Source organism: Paramisgurnus dabryanus, chromosome 21 (assembly GCF_030506205.2).
Source record: "Paramisgurnus dabryanus chromosome 21, PD_genome_1.1, whole genome shotgun sequence".
Taxonomy (NCBI): Eukaryota; Metazoa; Chordata; class Actinopteri; order Cypriniformes; family Cobitidae; genus Paramisgurnus; species Paramisgurnus dabryanus.
The window spans coordinates 12211656-12233705 of record NC_133357.1 but is presented as its reverse complement, the minus strand read 5'-3'; the positions used below and the strand labels follow the sequence as shown (position 1 = coordinate 12233705).

The 22050-nt window shown below is 38.4% G+C and overlaps 1 protein-coding gene across 3 annotated transcripts in view; it reads right to left on the bottom strand.

The window, feature by feature from the left end:
* Positions 1-22050, bottom strand: part of znf385a (zinc finger protein 385A) — an 89184-nt gene that overhangs the window by 5348 nt on the left and 61786 nt on the right. For all 3 annotated transcript variants that reach the window (XM_065285623.2, XM_065285624.2, XM_065285625.2), the window contains 3 exons: positions 19046-19156; positions 9100-9274; positions 1617-1946 (listed from right to left, as the gene is read on the bottom strand). In XM_065285623.2, coding sequence (XP_065141695.1) covers positions 1617-1946; positions 9100-9274; positions 19046-19156 — 616 coding nt within the window. The remainder of the gene's footprint in view (positions 1-1616; positions 1947-9099; positions 9275-19045; positions 19157-22050) is intronic.

The window sequence follows — 22050 nt, the reverse complement described above, 5'->3', positions numbered from 1 at the left end:
GAAACAACCCAGGATAGGTTAAAATTATAACCCAACCAGTCTGGCTCGTCCCTTTTTGACCCAAAGCTGGTTGAAAATAACCCAGCATTTTTTTTGTGTGCAATAATGGTGTGGAATGACTTCCATGTGGCGTCCGTGTGTCAAAGTGCGAATGTGTGCTTTTTAAATTACCAGACAACGTAAACAATGCCAAACGCCTTATGTAAAATGCATTTGTTTCATTTGGCCTTATGTCGAACTATTTACAAGCCCAACATGAAATATTTTGAATCCCTGCTGTTTTCCTTTATTAATAAATTATGAAATCAATAATAAATTAACAGATGCAGTTGTGTGTCTGTCAACATCCGTCCCCTCCTCAAACAGAGTTATTTATGTCGACACAAACTGAATAATACAGCAGAACGACAAAGATCTGCACAGGCATTTGATAAACCACAAGTTTTTGCACCTCACTGTGGGGAAAAAACTGATCTACCTTTTGTTTTGGGGTGCACTTGATAGGATTAAATTCAGATGTAACACTGTGTGATTTTAGACGTTTTCGGAGGTTGTTCGGTGTTGGATGTAATTGCTGGTTTTCCCTTGGGTGATGCCTTGAGCTGCAGTATGCAAAGCACATTTCTGCAGTTCAAATCTTGCATTTTATCAAGGCGAGTTTTTAAAAATGATTATGTCTCTAGCAATACTTGCCGTCAGGGAAGAAAGAATATGAATTATTCATGAAAGGGACGATTCTGCTGACACTATAGAATTGAGCAACATCTTTCACTGCAATTTTTATCTGGCTATTGAGTTTACAAAGACAGTGAATAAACGTATTTTAAAAGCATGTAGGTGAGTATTAGGGATGCATAATGATTAATTACGATTAATCTATAGCAGAATAAAAGTTTTTGTTTACATCATATATGTATGCTGTGTATAATAAATATGTATAGATTAATATGCACACATGCATGTATAATTTTAAGAATTTCTTTTTTATATATTAATTATTTATATTTATATATAATATAAATTATACATAAATATACAAATGTGTATACACATGTAAACATTTCTTAAATATATAGATGCATAGGTGTATATTTACTTATACAAAGTTATTATACACACATCACACACACATATATGATGCAAACAAAAACTTTTATTCTGCTACAGATTAATTGTGATTAATTGTTATGCTTACCTAGTGAGTATTCATGCTTTTACTGCTAGGAGATGCCCAGTTTCAATTTATCAGTATTTAATGGTGTGACATGTAAGAACATTAAGAGCATTAAAACCATTCTTGGTTAACACAGATGTGTATAAATCACATCTTGGATATGCTTTAGCACATCTGTATTAAAAAATACTCATGTTTTGCAATCAAACAGCTGTGCTGCATATGACATTGTGGAGTCAAAACACGAAATAGCTTTGCGAGAGATTTCCATCATAGCGGTAAAAATTCAGAGATTGCGTACTCTAGGTTGGCTGAGAAATCTGTTCAAGGAGCATTTGAATTTATGTATGAGCTATGAGTGTCTTTTTACACGATAAAGGATGTTCGGCGCAAGTCAGCATGATAAGTTATTGAGTGTAGGTATTATTGAACAAATCTTTACCTTTATTGTGGGCCTCCAACTGGGAGAGCGAATTGACGGCCACTTTGCACAGTGAGCAGTAAAGCAGCTTTTTGGCTTTGTCCTCTTCAGTCTCAGGATTGCCGGGAGTGACTGATGATGCTCCAGGGGCACCGTTGCCTGTTTGATCCGAGTTGGTGGAGCCACAGCCGGGGGATGAGGAACTGGCCGGGGGTTGTTGAGGTGTAGCAGGGGTGGAAAGAATGGGACAGGTAGAAGGGTTTGGAGAATCTGGGGATGGGGGAGCAGAAACAACCACCGGCCCCGAAGCCACCGCAGGTCCGTTTAACTGTAAAGCTGACTGCATCTCATCTGCAAAGCAAAGAACAAAAACAACAATTACATGGTGTATTTAAGGGAGTTAATGGGCTTTACCTTTTCATCTTGAAAATAACAACGCACAGACACCACAGAAAGTGTTTCTTTCCTGTAAACTGTAAACCAAGCCTACCTCAAATCGCTTGTTTCGAAATACACAAGACCAGCTTTTATGGACCACATTACTTTGTAAACTGTAATTATTTGCACATGTAGGGATTCTTACCCTGCTCACAAACCGAACGTTACAGGGTCAAAAGCAAATCTTACAAAAACATAAGGAGTTAATCATACAAATTAGCCATCTCATAAAATAAGTATGAATTGCCAGATATGTTGCTGTTTTTGTTGCTAAACTGAGAGAAGGACAACGTAATGCAGTGTTCACACCAGACGCGGTAGAGGCGGCAAGCGCGAGTGATTTACATGTTAAGTCAATGCAAAGATGCGATTAGGCATCCTGTGGTGCGGTACGGATGGTGCGTTCCACACGTATTGAGCGTTGCCGCGGGAAACGCACCAGTTTGAAAAATCTGAACTTCGGCGGATTTCCGCTCCGCGTTAACCAATCAGGACCTTGCTGTAGTAGTGACGTGTTTACAGGAAGCGAGCGGAGTCTCAGCGGAGTCGCAGAACCCAATTGCATTACGCGAATTTCCACATGAATGTCCCGAATTACTTGAATTTCACGTGCGAATGAGGTGAGTAAACTCAAATGTTTGAGCATCCAACTACGCTTGAAAAGCCTGTTTTTGTCACGTTTGAGGCGTTAAATTCGCGTCTAACGCATCTAGTTTGCTGCTTGAACATTTTGAGTTTACTCGCTTCCTTTGCGCGCATGAAATTCTAGTCATCAAGAAATTAACGTTAGCGTCATGGGAGGGGCTTCTGCGAATCCGATCGCTTCCTGTAATCACGTCACTACTACAGCAAGCTCCTCATTGGTTACACGGCGCGTGTTTCCGCTAAAGTTAAACATTTTCAACTCGCGACCTCTAGTCACGCGTCAACGTGTCTTCACATCGACTTAACATTGAAATCACTCGCTTGATGCCTCTACCGCGGCTGGTGTGAACGCAGCATTAGAGATGCCTGAAAAGTGAAACGCCTTAGTAATTTCCCTACATAAAGTTATTACAGAATTAATCAGACACACACGCACATGCTGCATACTCGAGAGCGATTTTAAGGGAGGAAACTGCATACGCAATAGCTTTGGAATTTACATTACTTGAGTACATCCAGTACTAAAACCCACACTTCCAGCTGCCCCTTTCAGTTAAAATTTTGGGATATCACAACAATCCAGCCCCTAGATTAAGGTTTTAGATGGATTATATGAAAGTATCCCCTAAACAGTGACTTCATTCCACAATTGCCTTGCGAGCATCATGTATGTTTTTCTCATTTTACAAACACTTGACTACATGGTCCAACATAAATTATTAGTCACACGGTTTCATCTGTCTCCATGAGCACCATAAACAATCAGATTAGTTTGACCTCATACTGTCTGTATAATATAACCCAGAATTACTTTTATATGCAATCACAGAAAGATCAGATAAGGTGGATTTTTAAACAAAAGTTTTACACGATCTACAGTTTTGAGTAACACAGAAATTATCTTTTTTTACAGTTTAATAGCCTCTGCTATGGTGACTAATCCATGAATGGCAGGTGGATTAGAGCCAATCAGATTCCTCATTTAAAAACAAAACATTCCTCTCTCCAGTGTTGTATTCAAGACCAGCTCAATCTCACTGGACCATTGCGTTTTATTGCACCGCCATGGGTATGTCAAGTCATGGCAGTGCAAAGGCCGAGTCAAAATGCTCACGAGTCCATGACAAGACCAAGACAATTTAAATATGGTCTCGAGTCTTGAGTACTACAACACTGCCTCTCTCTTCATCGAAAATCCCTCTCTCTGTTTGTGGAGCAGATGAAAGCCTGTGCTGTATTTCTTTTGGTCCTAAGCTACTTTCAGCGGCTCGTAAAGATCATCTGGATCAAAGCTTAAGGGTGACGGCACATTGCTCTTGGAAGATACAGGATGTTTCAGCAAACTGCCTGGCCCTTGAAAGAACCGTCAACGCTTGATCTTTGCGTGAAGACTTGTGGCTATTTCAGAATAAACGATCCGGAGGGTGGGATTTGGACTATAGGTGCAGGTGTGGTACTGAATAACCTAAATATGAACTCTGAGCTAAGATTCCCAGTACTCCTTTTACACAACCCGCCCATTCCTTTATACCCCCCACCCACCCTTATTCAAACACTCACTCGGTTACACATTACGAAATATGTGGGTTTGGCTGCACGCATGTGGTTTTGGTTAGTGGATGTTTGTTTCAAGGGAGTGGGGTGCGTGTAACGGGGATTTCAGAATCCTGGATGTTCTGGATGTCCGCCATAGCCACCAACATCATTTACATGTTCCTGTGCTGTACACCCGCCTGCCCCCCGTTTATTCTTTGCTCTGCATATTTAAGAACGTGGTTACACAACGTGCGCTCATATTTATTTCATAAATCACAAGTGCCTTCATTTAGCTCCTGCAGAAGTCAGACACTGTAAACACTAGGAAGCGATGACATAAATATTTGCTAATAATGCTAATATTGCTTGACTGTTCAAGCTTCGCATGCCAAAATTGCACATGGAATAGCAAAATTATGGCATTGCATTACATTTATGTCATCCAAAAATATTTTTTATGATATTCGGGTCACGGTCGGGTCGTTTGAAATAAAGATGCCAATAGGCTTTATGCCCAGCTGCACTACTTTCTGAACTTCAGCCAGCTCCTTGTTTCCTGTCTGCCATTATTGGACAAACTGATTAATCCAGGTGTGTCTGATTAGTGTTGTTGTGACCACTGAGGTCAAGCACACCTGGATTAATCAGTTTGTCCAATAATGGCAGACAGGAAACAAGGAGCTGGCTTAAGTTCAGGAAGTAGTGCAGCTGGACATAAAGCCTATTAACTATTTGAAACAATTACTATTTTTAAAAATTGCGGGCGGGGTACAATATTTTTATTTTATTTTTTTGTATGTTGTTTATACATGGACCCGTGCATCACTGGTTCATATCCTGATAGAGGTATGACACAAAATGCAGTGTGCAATGCGGTAAGGCGGGGGTCTGATGGTGACCCACGTAGGTGGATCAAATGTTCCAAGGGTTAGGTAAAAGCTCCCACCCTTCCCAACATCAATAATTAATAAACCCTGAAACAGGACACTCGAATGAGCTCCTGGATTTATTAAATATTCAGTCGGGTGCATTCGTTTACCACGCTTAGATCGCTGTTTTCCAGATGCATCGTACAGCAGGGTGAATACTTGTCGTTTTTTTGGAGTCTGGCTGTAGTTCTTTTGCCACTGGTTTAACACCGCAGCAGCCGTTGACAATGAAAAAGACAGACACGCATGCACGAAAGTGTCTGTTTCCAGATGTGTTTATTTCAGCAGGTTGGGCACAGAGTGCTGGACAATTCAATGCCAAACCTCCCGCGCCACCTGCCAAGTGTCCCTGGCATTGCAGGACCTGTTAGCCACATCCAAAGCTTGTAAAAAAATCCTAAATACTCCCCACAACAGGAAATGTAAAAAGTTAAATATAAGGAGCATGCTTACTTCAGAAATGCCTTCTAAAAGAGAGCAAAATATATACTGTAGGTTTGGCATTAATGTTCGGCTTCAATTTCATCTTAGACATGCAGTAGGCAACTCGATAAGCTCTTAACCAGTGACACCAATGGTCCGAGTATTGTCTTTCTCGCTCGAAGAAGAAGCCGTATCTGCTGATGTGTGAAGAAAAAACCATCAATAAATTACGTCTGTGGCAGACGAACTTCAACACGGCCTTGTGTTTCTCATGAAGCGTGGGAATCTGCTCTTGTGCCTTCACACACACATAGAGGAAAGCAAGCTGTGTAGACAAGTGAGTTAAAGAGGTTAGGGCCTCTGCTGCATCCCCAACATCAGTCACAAGCATTTAAATTCACACAGACAACACTGTTAACAAGAATAGAGAGATGTCGAAAAAGCCGGTGAGCTCTAACCTTGTACAAAATGACTTTACACTGTACAACCACACACACATTTCTCTTCCTCTGCGCAAAGGGCTTTAAATGTCCAGATGGAACTGCAGCTGTCAGGACTCAAGGGCTAGAAACGCAATTAAGACACTGTTGTGAAAGTAGTTTACGAAAAGGCATCAAAACAAACCGATTTCTGGGATATACAAGCAAGTGAGCATTTGGCCTGCAAGGGCCGAGGTCACGGCGGTGAGGTTTGGACGGAAAACAGCATTCTTTTAAATGGATCTGGTTTCCCGGATGATTTGCTTTGGCACAATGCCATCAGAATTCTTCCTGGGATCAAGACTGTAGTTTTTTGTATGCAGACAAATCCCTCAGTGAAATAGACAGCTGTAATCTCATCTTCGTCCATAGCAGCCATATTTTCCTACTTATTTTAAAAAGGAGCTGAACTCCAGTGACTTCCGAGGGGTGTGAATTCAAAATATGTCATGTGTGTGGCTCGTCATGTCAAAATATGTGTTCGGTGTATCATATGAACCTATGTGCAAAAAAAATCGCAAGACACTAGCTTAACACTAAACTCTGATTACACATGAGATTAAGGAGTATCTGGCAACTTTTTATCATAAACCCCTTTGTAGCATCTGCAGCAGGCATGTATTTTGACATGACGCATAATGCTGATAGGTTCACATGGTGCGCCGAACGCATATTTTGACATGACGCAAGCCTTCCGTTAAGTGTTAACGCTTACGGCGCATTCACACGGGACGTAAGCGTAAACGCTTAACGGAAGGCTTGTCTGAAGCGTGGCCAACAGCCAAGCACAGTGGCCGCTACACATGCTCTGTTCTTCCATAAATGTAATTGGCTGGCTCTGCCTAGGTTATTTGCATAAGGCGATCTGATTGGCTGACGCACGTGTTGCCGCTTGAAAAGTTGAGAAATATGTTCAACTTCTGCCGCAAGCAACGGCACTGACGCGGTGCTGACTAACTATGTAGTACATGCTTTGGACGTGTGCATTGTAATAATGTACAGGGAGACTTGTAAAGTGATGTTTTATCATTAAAATCTGATAACGTCCATTGATTTAACAGAATGGTTAGGCATACCAACATGGCGGCGAGTGGCTTCACAATTGTGACATCATTCGCAATCCAGTCATTTATATAGATCAGTGGTTGAAACGCACAAAATTAATATTTGCACAATAATGTAATGTCTTAAAGGAAAACACCAACGTTTTTCAATATTTTACTATGTTCTTAATACAAATTAGATAAATTAATAATGATAATGATAATACATGCCTTTCTTTTTTCAATCCGTACACTTTATCTTTGTACAGCGCGTCGTGAATGTGTTAGCATTTAGCCTAGCCCAATTCATTCCTTAGGATCCAAACAGAGATGAATTTAGAAGCCACCAAACACTTCCATGTTTTCCTTATTTAAAGACTGTTACATGAGTAGTTACACAAGTAAGTATGGTGGCACAAAACAAAACGTGGTGATTTTTTTAAGCGGATAAAAATAAGAACTATAATGTGTGGCGGAAGAGCACTTAGTTTGCAGCACTTCGACCTTGGCGCACAGTAACATCATCACTCCTGACTACTCCCCCTCTCGTTCAAACTTCTGTCAGTATTACTGCCCCCGAGGTCGAAGTGCTGCAAACTAAGTGTTCTTCCGCCATACAATATAGTTCTCATTTTTATCCCCTTAAAAAAATGCCACGTTTTATTAAACTTACTCCTCTAACTACTCTTTAAATAGGGAAAACATGAAAGTGTTTGGAGGCTTCTAAATTCATCACTCTTTGGATCCTAAGGAATGAATGGGGCTAGGCTAAATGCTAACACATTCACAATGCGCTGTACAAAGATTAATTGTACGCATTAAAAAAAGATAAGTATGTATTAATTTGACTAAGTTGAGGTAAGAACATAGTAAAATATAAAAAAATGGTGGTGTTTTCCTTTATTTGGGGGCAATATGGGGGCGATACTAATTTGACTAATTAATCATCTTATTATTCATTCAATTAAATGTATTTATTGATTTAGCCTTAGTAATAGCTATAATTTTTGTCTGATACACATTTCAGTGGTGAAAGTGCACATACAAATACAGCTAAAAGTTTCCAAGAGCCATTAAATCAATAATTCTTCTTAAGGCTTTTTATATGAATTTGTTTTGGCATCCACGGACAGTTGTCTAAAAATGAAATCCAAAAACATTCATAAAAGGCTACTAGATGTGTGTGTTCCTGATGGTTTTCATCATTCGGCAATGATACAGTAGAAAAACCTAAAACAGACCAAAACAGACGAAACCGAGAGAGACATGATTGATAACTGATGACATTATAAACTCCACACCTCTTTTCACCTCACCACTATTAAAATGCTCCCAAAGTTTAATCGCTTCTCATTAAAGGAAGATCATCTGCCTTAAATGGTTAATCCTCAGACCTCTAAACGTTTTATTTATCTACCCTCTCCCTCTCAACAACCCTGTCCTTGTCTGACTCGCTGCTCACCCTTTGCACCAACCCAGCCTTCTTAATCCCTAAGTTTATCCTGATTCAGAGACAATGTGCTTCTAATATCTCATAACACAAGTCCTTCAGCTAGGCCTTCATAATAAAGCTGTAAAACACGTGGCTTGCAATAGAAACGCTTTTATTGTAAAATTAGGCTCTGGATGTTTGATACCCTCATCCAGACCTCCTCTGTGTTAATGTTTCAGGGCAATTGCTTGTGACAGATCCCAGGCCTTCAATGATAGGAATGTCTGATTGGCTGGCTCTTATGCGTGAAATCAGACCACACAACTACAGAAAAATATTTTGTGTCTTAGTCTGACTCATAGAGTGAATTAACATTGTTTTGCTATATTTGTTCTAAGGATTAAAAAAATCCACCACGGCATGAAGACATGATTTAGTACTTCATATTGTTTAACTTAGTGTAGAGTGTTTCATTTTGTGCAACCCAATAATTCCTTTATAAACTAAATATTGACGTTCTACATGCCGCATGTGTAATTCATTACAGTACATAAAAGCATGCATGCACCAAAAGTGTACCTGATTTACTGGGATCCGTGTCCGAGGATACGGCCGGCAGAGATCCTGTAGGTGACGGAGAAGAGACGGGTCCGGGAGGTGGTTTGTCACTCTCTTGTGGGCGGCTTTTGGACGTCTCGATGCCTTTAAGTCTCCGAGCATGACGGTTCCCTTTATAGTGAGCTTCTGCCTGACTCTAAAAGTACAAAAGAGGAAAGAGATATGCTTGATCAGTCTATGAGTGCAAATTTTCCAATCTAAGAGGCTAAAAAGATCTGCACCCAAACAGAAGTTAGGCTTTACAGTGCAAATGGAGCCTAATAAACCACGTATAATACTTTTTTTGATATAAAATAGTGTATTTAGTTAGCTGCTTTGGTTATATGAACATCACAGAAAACAGTCTTTATTTAGCTGCCTTAGTGGCTCGAATCAAACCAAGAAAAACATAAAACAGCTGACTATTGTGAAGCTCTAATCTACATAAACAATTCTTTTCTCCAATCTAGTCCAGTCATTCATCAACGTGACCTCTAGTAGGAACACATGAGGGATAGGAACATGGGATATTTTTCCAAAAAAAAAACATCTATATACGGCATTGTCCCGGCAGATCGCTTCAAACAGATCACCTAGCGGCAGCTTCCCAGAGCTCAAACACAGGAATGCATCCCATCAAGACAGCCATGATGACTATTAAGTGGCTGGATTATCTGTGCACGAAACTGAGAATGAGTTGACAACAGCTCAACAGACACTGGGAGCTGGACCAAGAGATTCATGCCAGAGTGTCATCCAAGACTTGGACGATAACAATATAAGAGATTTATTTATACAGTGTTTGGGATTGACAACTATTCTGTATTTACTGACAGGTGTGAGTTTCATACTGGATACAGACATACAAAAGTGCATACAAAAACGCACACAAGAGCAAATGAGATAATGTATACGCAAGATGACCACTTGATAATGATAAGCTATATTAAAACATTAAATAATTAAAGGTTATATTGTATCTTTAAAGGAAAACACCACCGTTTTTCAATATTTTACTATGTTCTTACCTCAACTTAGATGAATTAATACTAGGGCTGCACGATTTGGGTAATTTTTCCCATTGCGGTTATTCGTGGTAATATTGCGATGTGCGGTTGCGATTATAATAAATGGTATCATGAGTCAACTTGATGGGTTTTAACGAAAATACACACACAGTTTAGTGATAATGCTAAAATGTGTATTTGTAAAACTAGTGTCAGTAATCTTAAATCCAAAATACCGCCATATAACAGACATAGAGTTTTTTTTAGCTACCAGATCACTGTCAATCTCCTCTGCATCCATCTTCGCTCTGGTATTTCTACGCTGCGCACACACAAGTGACGACGCACACCAAACACGTGCATGCCACACATGCACTGCCTTTTTTGTTAGTTTTTCTTTCTTTTTTAAACAGCAAGGAAAATCTTCAAACTGTTATCAGAAAGTTTGTGTTAACAAGTCCACACATTTATTAATTTAATATAATTGCAACATTTTGCTATCATATAATTGCACAGGCTGACATTGCGATTGCGATTGCGATGCGATTAATTGTGCAGCACTAATTAATACATACCTATCTTTTTTCAATGCGTGCACTTTTAATCTTTGTATACAGGGCTTCCCGAATGTGTTAGCATTTAGCGTAGCCCCATTCATTCCTATGGCCCCAAACAAAAGTTTTATTTTGTGCCAACATACTTACTCGTGTAACTACTCATGTAAAAGTCTTTAAATAGGGAGAACATGAAAGTGTTTGGTGTCTTCTAAATTCATCCCTGTTTGGAGCCATATGAATGAATGGGGTTAGGCTAAATGCTAACACATTCACGAGGTGCTGTACAAAGATTAAAAGTGCACGCATTGAAAAAAATAGGTATGTATTAACTCATGAAAGTTGAGGTAAGAACAGTGGTGTTTTCCTTTAAAGGTGTTAATAATAAACAAGTTTCAAATACCTCCTCTTTATTTGGTCATATACTGTAATGGTCTCTCCCAAAACTCACACTAGGCTATGTATTATTACCAAAAAGCATACTGTATTCTGCAGCTGTGTGTGTGGTGTAGTTGAGAACTTACTGGGAACCTTGGGAATTGAATATAATAGGATAACCCACAAAGGCATTTGGGGTACATGTGAAGTGGGGGATGACATTAGGCTGGGTCTTCCTGTCTGTGGTGGCAGGTTGTGGGTTGTAATTGGTGATGACGGAGCCTTATATAGCTGTGGTGGTCTGTAATCGAAGCCTTCGGGGGTTTGAAGGAGCTGCCTGTCTAAAGTACTAAGATCAGTGCGGAGGACACTGAGGGGAAAATGACTAGAGGAGAACAGATCTCTGGGATCAGGAGAGAATGAGAAGAAAACCCGTGGGATTCATAACCCTCACCAGAGCTCTATTGAGTACTACTGAATTAGTCTAAAGGTATATACTGTATTTATAAATGTTTCACCTGGCCCTGATGAATTGGACTGAATAATGAAAAAAGCAGCGAATACGGACCCATGGGAACTCCTTCAATACTGCACAGTCAGAATAAATGGTCCAAAGATGTCACTGCGGCAGTACCCTTTGGAAAGATCTTAAGATGTAGCATTTAGGTAAAGATATGTATAAACTTGGTACCAATATGTACCTCTAAGGTACAAATATAAACTCTTAGGGGGAGTGCACAACAAGGCATTTAACCGCTGCTGAAATGCCAGGTGGACGCCGACTATAGGCGCTTGCCAGCTTTTTTCAGCTGAGCGCTTTGGTTATGATACTTCTGCTTTGTTTATCAGTCATTGAACGATGCCCCGGTTGGTTGTTGTGATATTTCCCCGCCCCACCTCTACTGTGATTGGATGGCCGAGTGAATTTTATTTTGACAAAACACGTGATGCACACAGGTTCACTCGACGCGCCGAACACATATTTTGAAATTACCATCCACACACATGACGGGCTACATACATGTTGTGACAAACTTCACATCGTGCGCCCTCAAAAAAAGAAGCCACTGGACGCCACAGCCCAAAGTTAAATAATTTTCAAACTCTCGGTGCTCAGCGCTTAGCGCAGAAAAAGCCTGCCAGCTGCTGGCATTTTTGGAAACAATTAAAAACATACGCCGGCCGCTGGCGTCAAAAGCCTTTGTGGGCATGCCCCCTTATACTGTAGTTGCAAATGTGCAGGTACTGCTCCAGTGAACCATTTTTTGGCAATTTTTTCTGACAGTGTGTTTTAAAACATCTTAGGGTGAGAACTTTAGAAGCTGCTTGATAAAATGCCAACAAAGCATTTTTACAAATCAGGCAAGGGTGACTAAAGATGCAACATACCGTAACATACTGCAGTTTTTCACATAATGCCCAAAGTTACATTTTTGTTATTTCACAATTTTGATAAGCTTACCATTATTCTAAAATGTGCAAAAAATGTTAGTAAAGATTAAAGAATTAATAAGTGACCATAAACCTTTGACCGGAAGTGTGTACAGTATGTGTAAATGTGTATTAATATACTGTAAACCTACAGTAATACTAGGCAATTTGAACACAGTGCGACAAAAAATAACAATATATTTTTATGTTACTTTAACTTAAAAATCAAGTAACAAAAAATTCTGTTTGATTTTATAAAGTATGCCAAAACTTAAAATTGACTTGCAAAACCAAGTTGTTTAAACTTCATGCTGCATTTTTTTTACAGTGTGCCAAATTTGCAACACATCCAAGAATAAATCAAATACAGGATTGTTGTCTATGACTTGTGCAAGAAAAAGACTTAAAGCAGTCTAGAGTCGTAATTGCAAACATGGGGTAGGGACACTGTTGGAAACAGCTAAAAATAGCAATAGCATTCCTAACATATTACATTTTTCAGTAGCATGACAGCTGTTTAATGCTGCCATGCTTAACTAAATCATCCCTTTTGTGCAAATATCTTAAACACTGAGCTTTTGTGTTAGTAAAAAGGTTACTTGACTGTAGTTACTTAAGCTTTCCGTGCAACAAGATGCTCATACGGTAGCTTAAAATGGCTTCAACAGGACTGGTAAGGGAGATAACAACATTGGCAGGGCCACAGCTATAGGAATGATGGGTGGCAATATCTCTATAAAGGGCTACTGTTAAAGAGACACTCCACTTTTTTTGAAAATATGCCCATTTTCCAGCTCAATGAGGTGCAATAATATTACATAGTGCGTGAAAATAGTCCCCTGCTATTGAAAGATACTAAAGGGACTATTTTCGGCTGCTGCGTAATATCATTGCACCTCCTGCAGCCATGTTACAGCAGTAAAGTCTTTGATTATTACCCAGAATGTGAGTATAGTTCCTAGCCATATCTGCATAAAAAATCGCAACTTTTAATTTTCTGTCAGTCTTAGTACATGATGTAACTACAGAAGAGTCACGTTTTGAATAGAAAACTAGTTTTTAAATAGGAGATTAGTTTCTCAGAAGTACACATTGGTGTCAATGTATACACATCTGCACCTAATGATACATACTGTATTAGGACCTTTTTAAAGGGGACCTCCCCAGTGACAGCTGGGGTACATATTTTGACCATGCTGTAAGTTCAAAGGGGCTCACAAAAATCTTAGCTATGGACTGAAATATTGTAAGTGATAGCCTGTCGAATAAAATAACACTATTATACTTTAGAAAGATACTTGTGTTTAGTAATCATTTTGGCAGCTAACTAAATTACTGCAAAATGCAAAAATGCTTAAATGGATGTGAATTAGCAATACAAACTCAATTATCCTACTTAAACCCTTTGAACTCATATACAGAATTCAATCATTGAATTTCTCAGTGAATGCTTTCTTAATGAGGAGAGTGCATACATTATGTGTGAATAATACCTCAGCCATTAGATATGAATACAAATTGAGCACCATGCCAAATTCAAGATATGCAAGCTCTCCTTTGAGTGCTGTGATATCTACAGAATAAAGAAATGAAGAAAGTTCATGCCCCGAGTTTTTCATAAATGAGATGAGTTAATCCTGAGAGCGTGGGATGAATTCTTTTAAGATCAAAGATGGAAAAACAGAGCAAGCGCACAGAACTTTTCCAGGGACAAATGAGGACACAAGAAGAGTCCAGACTGTCCTCATCTCACCAAATCACGTGTGAACACCATGTAACAAAACATACTGTACGCCAACCTAAATATAATCACCACAACAGATTTGCACAAAGAAGACAGCCAACATATGGAAGTCTAATGTGAGCCAGTAATTGACAAAAATTTTGGAGGCCCACTGCAGTTCTGGCAAGAGGGAGACGCAGTCGACCCTGTCCTGCAGTAACAGTGACACAATGTCATGACATCATTTCTGCAACGCGGCAAGGTTATGCCTCCATCTTGCAAAGTACGCTGGCTGCTTGCGACTACACTCCGAGCCCTTAGTCTGATGAATGCTTTACATAATACACGATGGCGGCCGACAGTCTGCTTTTTCCACAATAAATGTACTCGGTTATCGACAGTGGAGGTTAGGAATCTATGAATCCATAATGGAGCGTGAAATGATGATGGCATAGAGATGAGGGAATTGATTTTTTTTAAGGAACAAATGCTTTTCTTCATTCAGGACATTGTAGGAGAAAGCACATTTATCGCTCTGCAAATCCACATAATTGAAATAAATAGTGGCATTGTATCATTTAATCTACAATCATACTGTAGTTGAATAGTTTCCAGTGCAGGAGTGCATGAAAGATAATAGCCAATCAGAAAATATTAAATGTATTGTATAATGCTCAGGAATGAGGAGTGAGATTTAGGGCTACTGTGAAAAAGTGGGCGGAGTTATACTGCATCACAGAGACAGAGCCGGCCTTAAGCATCTGGTGGCCCGTTTCAATAACTAATAGGAGGCCCTACCCACATAAAACATAAGCATAATAGAGCAAAAAGCAAGGATTCCTGTTGGTTTGCATCGGTATATTATTTTATTACGTGCACTTTTAGCTTCACGAACAGGCAGCTCAAAAGAAATGATCCAACCTTATTTAATTACAACTATACAATTATAGTTGCCTCGCCCTTTCATGGACGCTAAATTCTCTGCTTAATTGATTTGCGCAGTATATTTTCAGCTGTCTGGGCTGACTTTAAAAAAAAACATCTCAAACATCCCCTCAACTTGAATTATTTAACAAAAGCAAACAAGACAAGTGTCTGACTGACACTGAACCGAACTTATAAATAAGGAATAATCCACCTTTCTGTGTTTGGGTGCTGAGAATTCCCTGATAAGTTTATCTTTGTCCAGCGATTTTGTCACCTCGTGCTCAATAAAAATCTGAACGAGAGCTGACGGCATCTATGTTCAATAGGCTATTATAAAAACAGTTTACATTGTTATGCGGGAGCAAAACAAAAATAGACGATTTCCAAGCCACTGTAAAAAAAAATCACCCCTCATTTATCTAAAGTTCTTGGTCATTATGTTCATTTAATGGAACATTGTGTGGATGTTGCGTTAGAGGAAAATGCCGTCATGCACAAAATATATTAAAGGCAGTCAGTAAATGCACACAGATGTTATACACATATTTTAAATACAGTTAAATACTGCATTAAGGTTAGTATAAAATCCAATAATATTATTTAAAAAAAACCCCATTGAAATCAGTCCCTAAAATAATGTATTATTAAAAACCTGGAATCGCACTTGCACAGACAAGCCTGATGAGAGAGAGCATGGTCGAATTCAAAACTGCGTTTTTGCGCCCTTGAAGGGCACTTCGGGAAGGGAGCCGCTTAAACTTTCACTCCAGATAAAATGAAAATGACGTTGCTTTCATTGCTCTATTCTCCAAGTGTATTTTAGCGGTCACAGTCACGCAATGAGACACAATTGCGCAACTCTCTGCACAGCTCTGATATTTAAAGGGAATAAATAGGGCATATAGCGATGAGTACTTCAAATTGATATTCTCTCCATTTGTGACGGAAAATTTGTCGGAATGAATGTGCACGGGCTAACTACGACAGGTAACACATTTAAGAAATGTCGGTTTTCACAAAAATAAGGCTATTAAGCTCTCGTCTAGTGATCCCGATGCTAAAGAATAATTAAACCTCTAGAATTATCCACATGTGCACGTTTTCTTAGAGTTTTTATGAAGCACTGTGATGCTGCTGTAAACGATTCTACATTGATTTATAAAAATGAAAGAAATTACTTTTAAAAATAATTTAAATGACATATAATAAATATTAATGCAGTTCTATATTTTTTTTATAAAATACATTCATTTCATATTAATAATCCGATTTCTACAGGCTAAAGCGCGTATGAACGTCCGAGAGAAAATAAATAGCAGAAATTAATTGATTTAAAATGAAAGATATGTGATTGCTTAACATCCACAGGCACTGACAATGTGAGCTCCCCCGTGCAGGAATCATAGCCCCACGTTCAAACATTCTTGCGCCGGGCTGGGGCCCTCCTTTAGGGCGGGGCCCGTTTCAATTGAAACGGTTGAAACATAGCTAAGGCCGCCTCTGCACAGAGATAGAAACTAAGTTATGATCTTAAGTGGTTAGGAAAATGATAGCAGGCAGGGACACATGCATACAGGGGTGTTGAAATGACATGCATGACTTTTACAAATCAGGGCAGCTGCTGGTGTCCGAGATGTCCAATCAGTGGTGCTTAAGGTTTTATTAGACAGCATGCATAAGTATTTACAAGCATGCTTGTACAAGTGTCAAACATGTTTGACTTGAAGGTCATGAACTGGGCTGTAAACTAAGTATTTCTTTGAAGGCCAATTTAGGATACAGAATTTATAGCTCATACAACAACTATCTGGGAACCAAAACAACATGACACAACACGATCAACTTACATTTTTGGACATCAAAGGGACACTTCACTTTTTTTTAATTGTCATTTTCCAGCTCCCCTAGAATTAAACATTTGATTCTTACCGTTTTGGAATCCATTCAGCTGATTTACGGATCTGCCGCTAGCATTTTAGCATAGCTTAGCATAATCCATTGAATCTGATTAGACCATTAGCATTGCGCTAAAAGATAACCAAAGAGCTTTGATGTTTTTTCTATTTAAAACTTGACTCTTCTGAAGTTAAATTGTTTACTAAGACCCACGAAAAAAAGAAAAGTTGCGATTTTCTAGGCAGATATGGCTAGGAACTATACTCTCAAACTGGCGTAATAATCAAGGACAGCCGTAACATGGCTGCAGGAGGCGTAGTGATATTACGCAGTGCCCGAAAATAGTCCCCTGCTATTGAAAGTAAACAAGGGGACTATTTTCAAGCAGTGTGAATCTTAGTATAGTTTTAAATAGGAAAAATATCGAAAGTCTTTGGCTATTTTTTTGCGCGATGCTAATGGTCTAATCAGATTCAATGGATTATGCTAAGCTATGCTAAAAGTGCTACCGCCAGACCCGGATATCAGCTGAATGGATTGAAAAACGGTAAAAATCAAATGTTCAACTCTAGGGGAGCTGGAAATTTAGCATATTTTCAAAAAAAAGTGGAATGTCCCTTTAAGTGAAAAACTTTTAATAATTATTTTAATTGCCAACACCTAAAAGCTTTGTCAACTTAAAGTAAGAAAATGTAAGTTAAAAAAAACCTTTGAAACAATTGAATTTTTTTTTAAAGTTGGTCCAGGTTAAACTTTTTACAGTGTGTGCAATGTACAATGTGACCCTGCCTATGAAAACCCAACAAAGTCATTTACTGTTTTTCACCTAAAATCATCCTACATAATGTAAAGAACATTCTGTGAAAAATAACCTTGATATCTTTCATATTGACTGATTAAGAGATAGAAATCCGACTTGATGAAAGAGCACCCTCTGAGTATCTAAAGAGACCTCGTCCCTGATGTGAAATATTACCTCCAAACATTGGCCTAAAACTATTGAGTCCAGTTGTCTCTCAGAATTGCTGTGTTGTCTCAAATTCTGTCCCCATAATTTATTAAAGGCGAGCTGGGCAAACAGCTATTTTTGCAGGTCTCCACAGGCAAGCTGGGCCTCTTCGTCTTCTCCTTGCCTTTCATTGTCTTTGGCTGTGGTTTAAAGTGGCTCATACATCTGCTTGACTGGAGACCCGAGATTACAGGCTCACACCAAGAAAGCCACTTTCTGCCCATGATTACAGCTCTTGTCAGTAAAAATAACCCTGGCTAGTGAGGCACTCCCAGGTCCTGCTCTCTTACTAATCTGAGACAGTACAATACATGTCACAATGTCTGCCACAGCTGCAACTGAATTCAGCCCAGAAGTTCCTATAACAAACCATATCAGCCTTTTGGTGCTTTCTTTGATGTGCAAGTAATACTGGATGCTGAATAAATTATTGTGGCAAGTTAAACATGCAAAAGTTGAACGTAGTAGGATTTTTTTTTAAACTCGTATTCCAGCCGAATAAAGAAGCTTTCAAACATGCATAAGATCATAACATGTGTTAATGAGATAGTTCACCCCCAAAAAGTAAAAACAAAAAAGATATTTTGAAGATTGTTTGTAACAAAGCAAATTTGGGACACTATTTACCTCCATAATGTAGCACGAAAAATAATACTATGTAAGTACATGGTGCCTCAGTTAACAAACATTGCTCAGAATATCTTTGCGTATCTAAAACATGACAGAATTTTAAACTTCCTCTTTAAGAGAGATGTTTATAACCTTAGAAAGAAAAACTCAAGCTTTGACATGCAGAAACAATATTTCAAAAGAGATTTGCCATTGGCTCTTTTCAGAGAAAGCGCAGCCAAAACATAATAGCCTTTATGCACAAAAACTCACGTGAGGAACACGTTGTACAATTTAGACCTTCAAATGGTTATAAATAACAGTGACACGCCATTTGAATAAGGCACTAAACATAACATGCACAAAATCAAACAGTCCGCATCAAAGATCGTACCTCGGAGTTAAATCGGATCTGGCAGACATTACAGGAAATGACTGGTCGTTTGGTCTTGACCAATGGCACTCCAAAGGTGTGGTTGATCACTGCCTTCTGAACAGGATCCATCTGGATTCAGGAAAAGAGGGAAAGAAAAAAGGAAGAGTGAAACTAAACTCTTTCCTATTATAGACAGACAAGGTCATTAATCATGTTAATGGAAAGGTCTAGGTGGCAGGACGGTTACGGCAGAACATGGCTACAATCAGGGGCCTCATTCATAAAATGCTGGATATACACCATCTAAAATTTGATAAATGGGTATGTGTGATTCCTACCGTAAAATGAATGTGGGCACAGCGCACAGAAAACACACATTTATACATCTATAAATTGCAAATGATCCTAAATTAATTGCGCAGCTACTCCAGATCTCCACTTGTAAACGATGCCTAATTAAAGGAATAGTCTACTCATTTTCAATATTAAAATATGTTAGTACCTTAACTAAATAGAGTTGATACATCCCTCTATCATCTGTGTGTGTGTGCACGTAAGCGCTGGAGCGCGCTGCGACGCTACGATAGCATTTAGCTTAGCCCCATTCATTCAATGCTGCCATTTAGAGATAAAGTTAGAAGTGACCAAACACATCAACGTTTTTCCTATTTAAGACGAGTAGTTATACGAGCAAGTTTGGTGGTACAAAATAAAACATAGCGCTTTTCTAAGCGGATTTAAAAGAGTAACTATATTTTATGGCGTAATAGCACTTTTGGGAGTACTTCGACTTGGCGCAGTAACACCCTCCCTCTCCCATTATGAGAGTGAGAAGGGGAGCGGACTTTTCAGGCGAGTCGAAGTACTCCCAAAAGTGCTATTACGCCATAAAATATAGTTACTCTTTTAAATCCGCTTAGAAAAGCGCTACATTTTATTTTGTACCACCAAACTTGCTCGTATAACTACTCGTCTTAAATAGGAAAAAGGTTGATGTGTTTGGTCACTTCTAACTTTATCTCTAAATGGCAGCATTGAATGAATGGGGCTAAGCTAAATGCTATCGTAGCGTCGCAGAGCGCTCCAGCGCTTACGTGCACACACACAGATGATAGAGGGATGATTCAACAGTTCTTAGTTAAGGTAATAACATATTTTAATATTGAAAATGAGTAGACTATTCCTTTAATGTCATTGACATACAGTATAAAAGAGCACCTGTCAACGCATAAATCCTTTTATGAACGTTTTAATCCGTTTTCCAACAATGGGTTTTATTTCCAAAAAAGCACTAGGAGAAGCAAAAGTGCATACATCTGCTCAAACCCTGGTGTGGCTCTAAGCCAGTGTTTCTCAAACTTTTTCAGCCCAAGGACCACTTTATCTTCCAATTTTTTTCTAAGGACCACCTAACAGAATCCCACTCTAACACGCCCCCAAAAAACAACAAAATAGGAAGGATAAGCTAAATTTAAGCTTAATATGCAACTGTTTCAAGTCAAAAACTAATTTTTTAAACACAAATGCAGTGCTTCAGAAATTATTATATGATTTTTATTTCATTTGAACAAGTAAATGAGTTACAGCTTAATATGAACAACAAACTGCACATATGAAAAAAACTGCAATTAAACATAGTATAACAGCCTAGGTCCCACTTAATGTCATTCCAAAGAGCCCTTAGTTTATAACTGAGGTGGTGGGTATATGAAGTCTATGGTTGTAACTATGGTAACAATAAAATGCTAAAAAAAATGTTCCCCTTAATGTCCAAAATCACTGAAATTACAGGGATTTTACACATGAAACAAAAACTAGTACATTACAAAACTAATAGATCTGTGGATTTTAGCTGCTTTCAGTTGACGCTTGATCCTTCTTTTGACTCCTCTTTGGTTTAGCCACCGATCCATTTTTACGTTATTAAAACAGAATGGCAATGACGATTGTATAAACACTTGCCTATAGGTCATCTTTTGGGGGACCACTGGGGACCACACTTTGAGAATTACTGCTCTAAGCATTTCGCCATTTCAAAAACCATTTTTATAAATATGAACTCATCTCTTGCACAAATATTTGCCATAGTTATTTACAGTTACCATATATGTTAATAAAAAAAGACATAATTACATCCTTACTTATTTAAGTGGGCGCTTCTCGTCATTTTATTTTTTACTAAGTAGCAAATCAAAGATAATATAAAGTAATTCAAAGATAATATAAGTAATAATAAAAATTTTAATGTCAATAAAGTAATTCAAACTAACTCATCTGGTAAATCTTCACTTCTCTTACAGTAGACCTCAGATTATTTTTGTTTCAGTCTTCTCCGTATGAGATATTAGGCTTTAACAAAATATAATTGCCTGGCTCAATTACAGCCATAGAGCCAATAGTTAAGCCTCCATTTATTACCAGCTTAAAGCACAAAGCCTGATGGGCTACAGTTCAAAAATCTTCGGCACTGGAATGCATTCACAGCTTCATAATTGCAACACTTCATCATCTGCATGATATATTTTAACTTTATTTCATGAAGTATTTTGTAGCACTTTATTTTACAGTAAGTGTACTTACCTTGTACATATATGGTAAATATGTCGTACTTACAGACAAATGTGTGGTACTTACTTTTGAGTATCTACATGGTAATTAAATGGTATCATCACAGTACTTACCAGTGGTACATACCTGGCAGTTATTCTGTAACTCAAGGTAAGTAATGGGTAATACCAGAGACATACTTATAGTGTAGATATACTGTAACTAACAAGAAACACTACCGTACTTACAAATGAATGTACAATATGAGTATTAAGTACTTACAGGCAAGTGTGGGTTAATGACAGCTACTTATATACGTATATGATAACTAATAACAAACTTTAGATACTCAAAAGTAAGTACCAAACATTTGTCTCATTTTTACCATATATGTACAAGGTAAGTAGTAAGTACATGTACTATATATATATATATATATATATATATATATATATATATATATATATATATATATA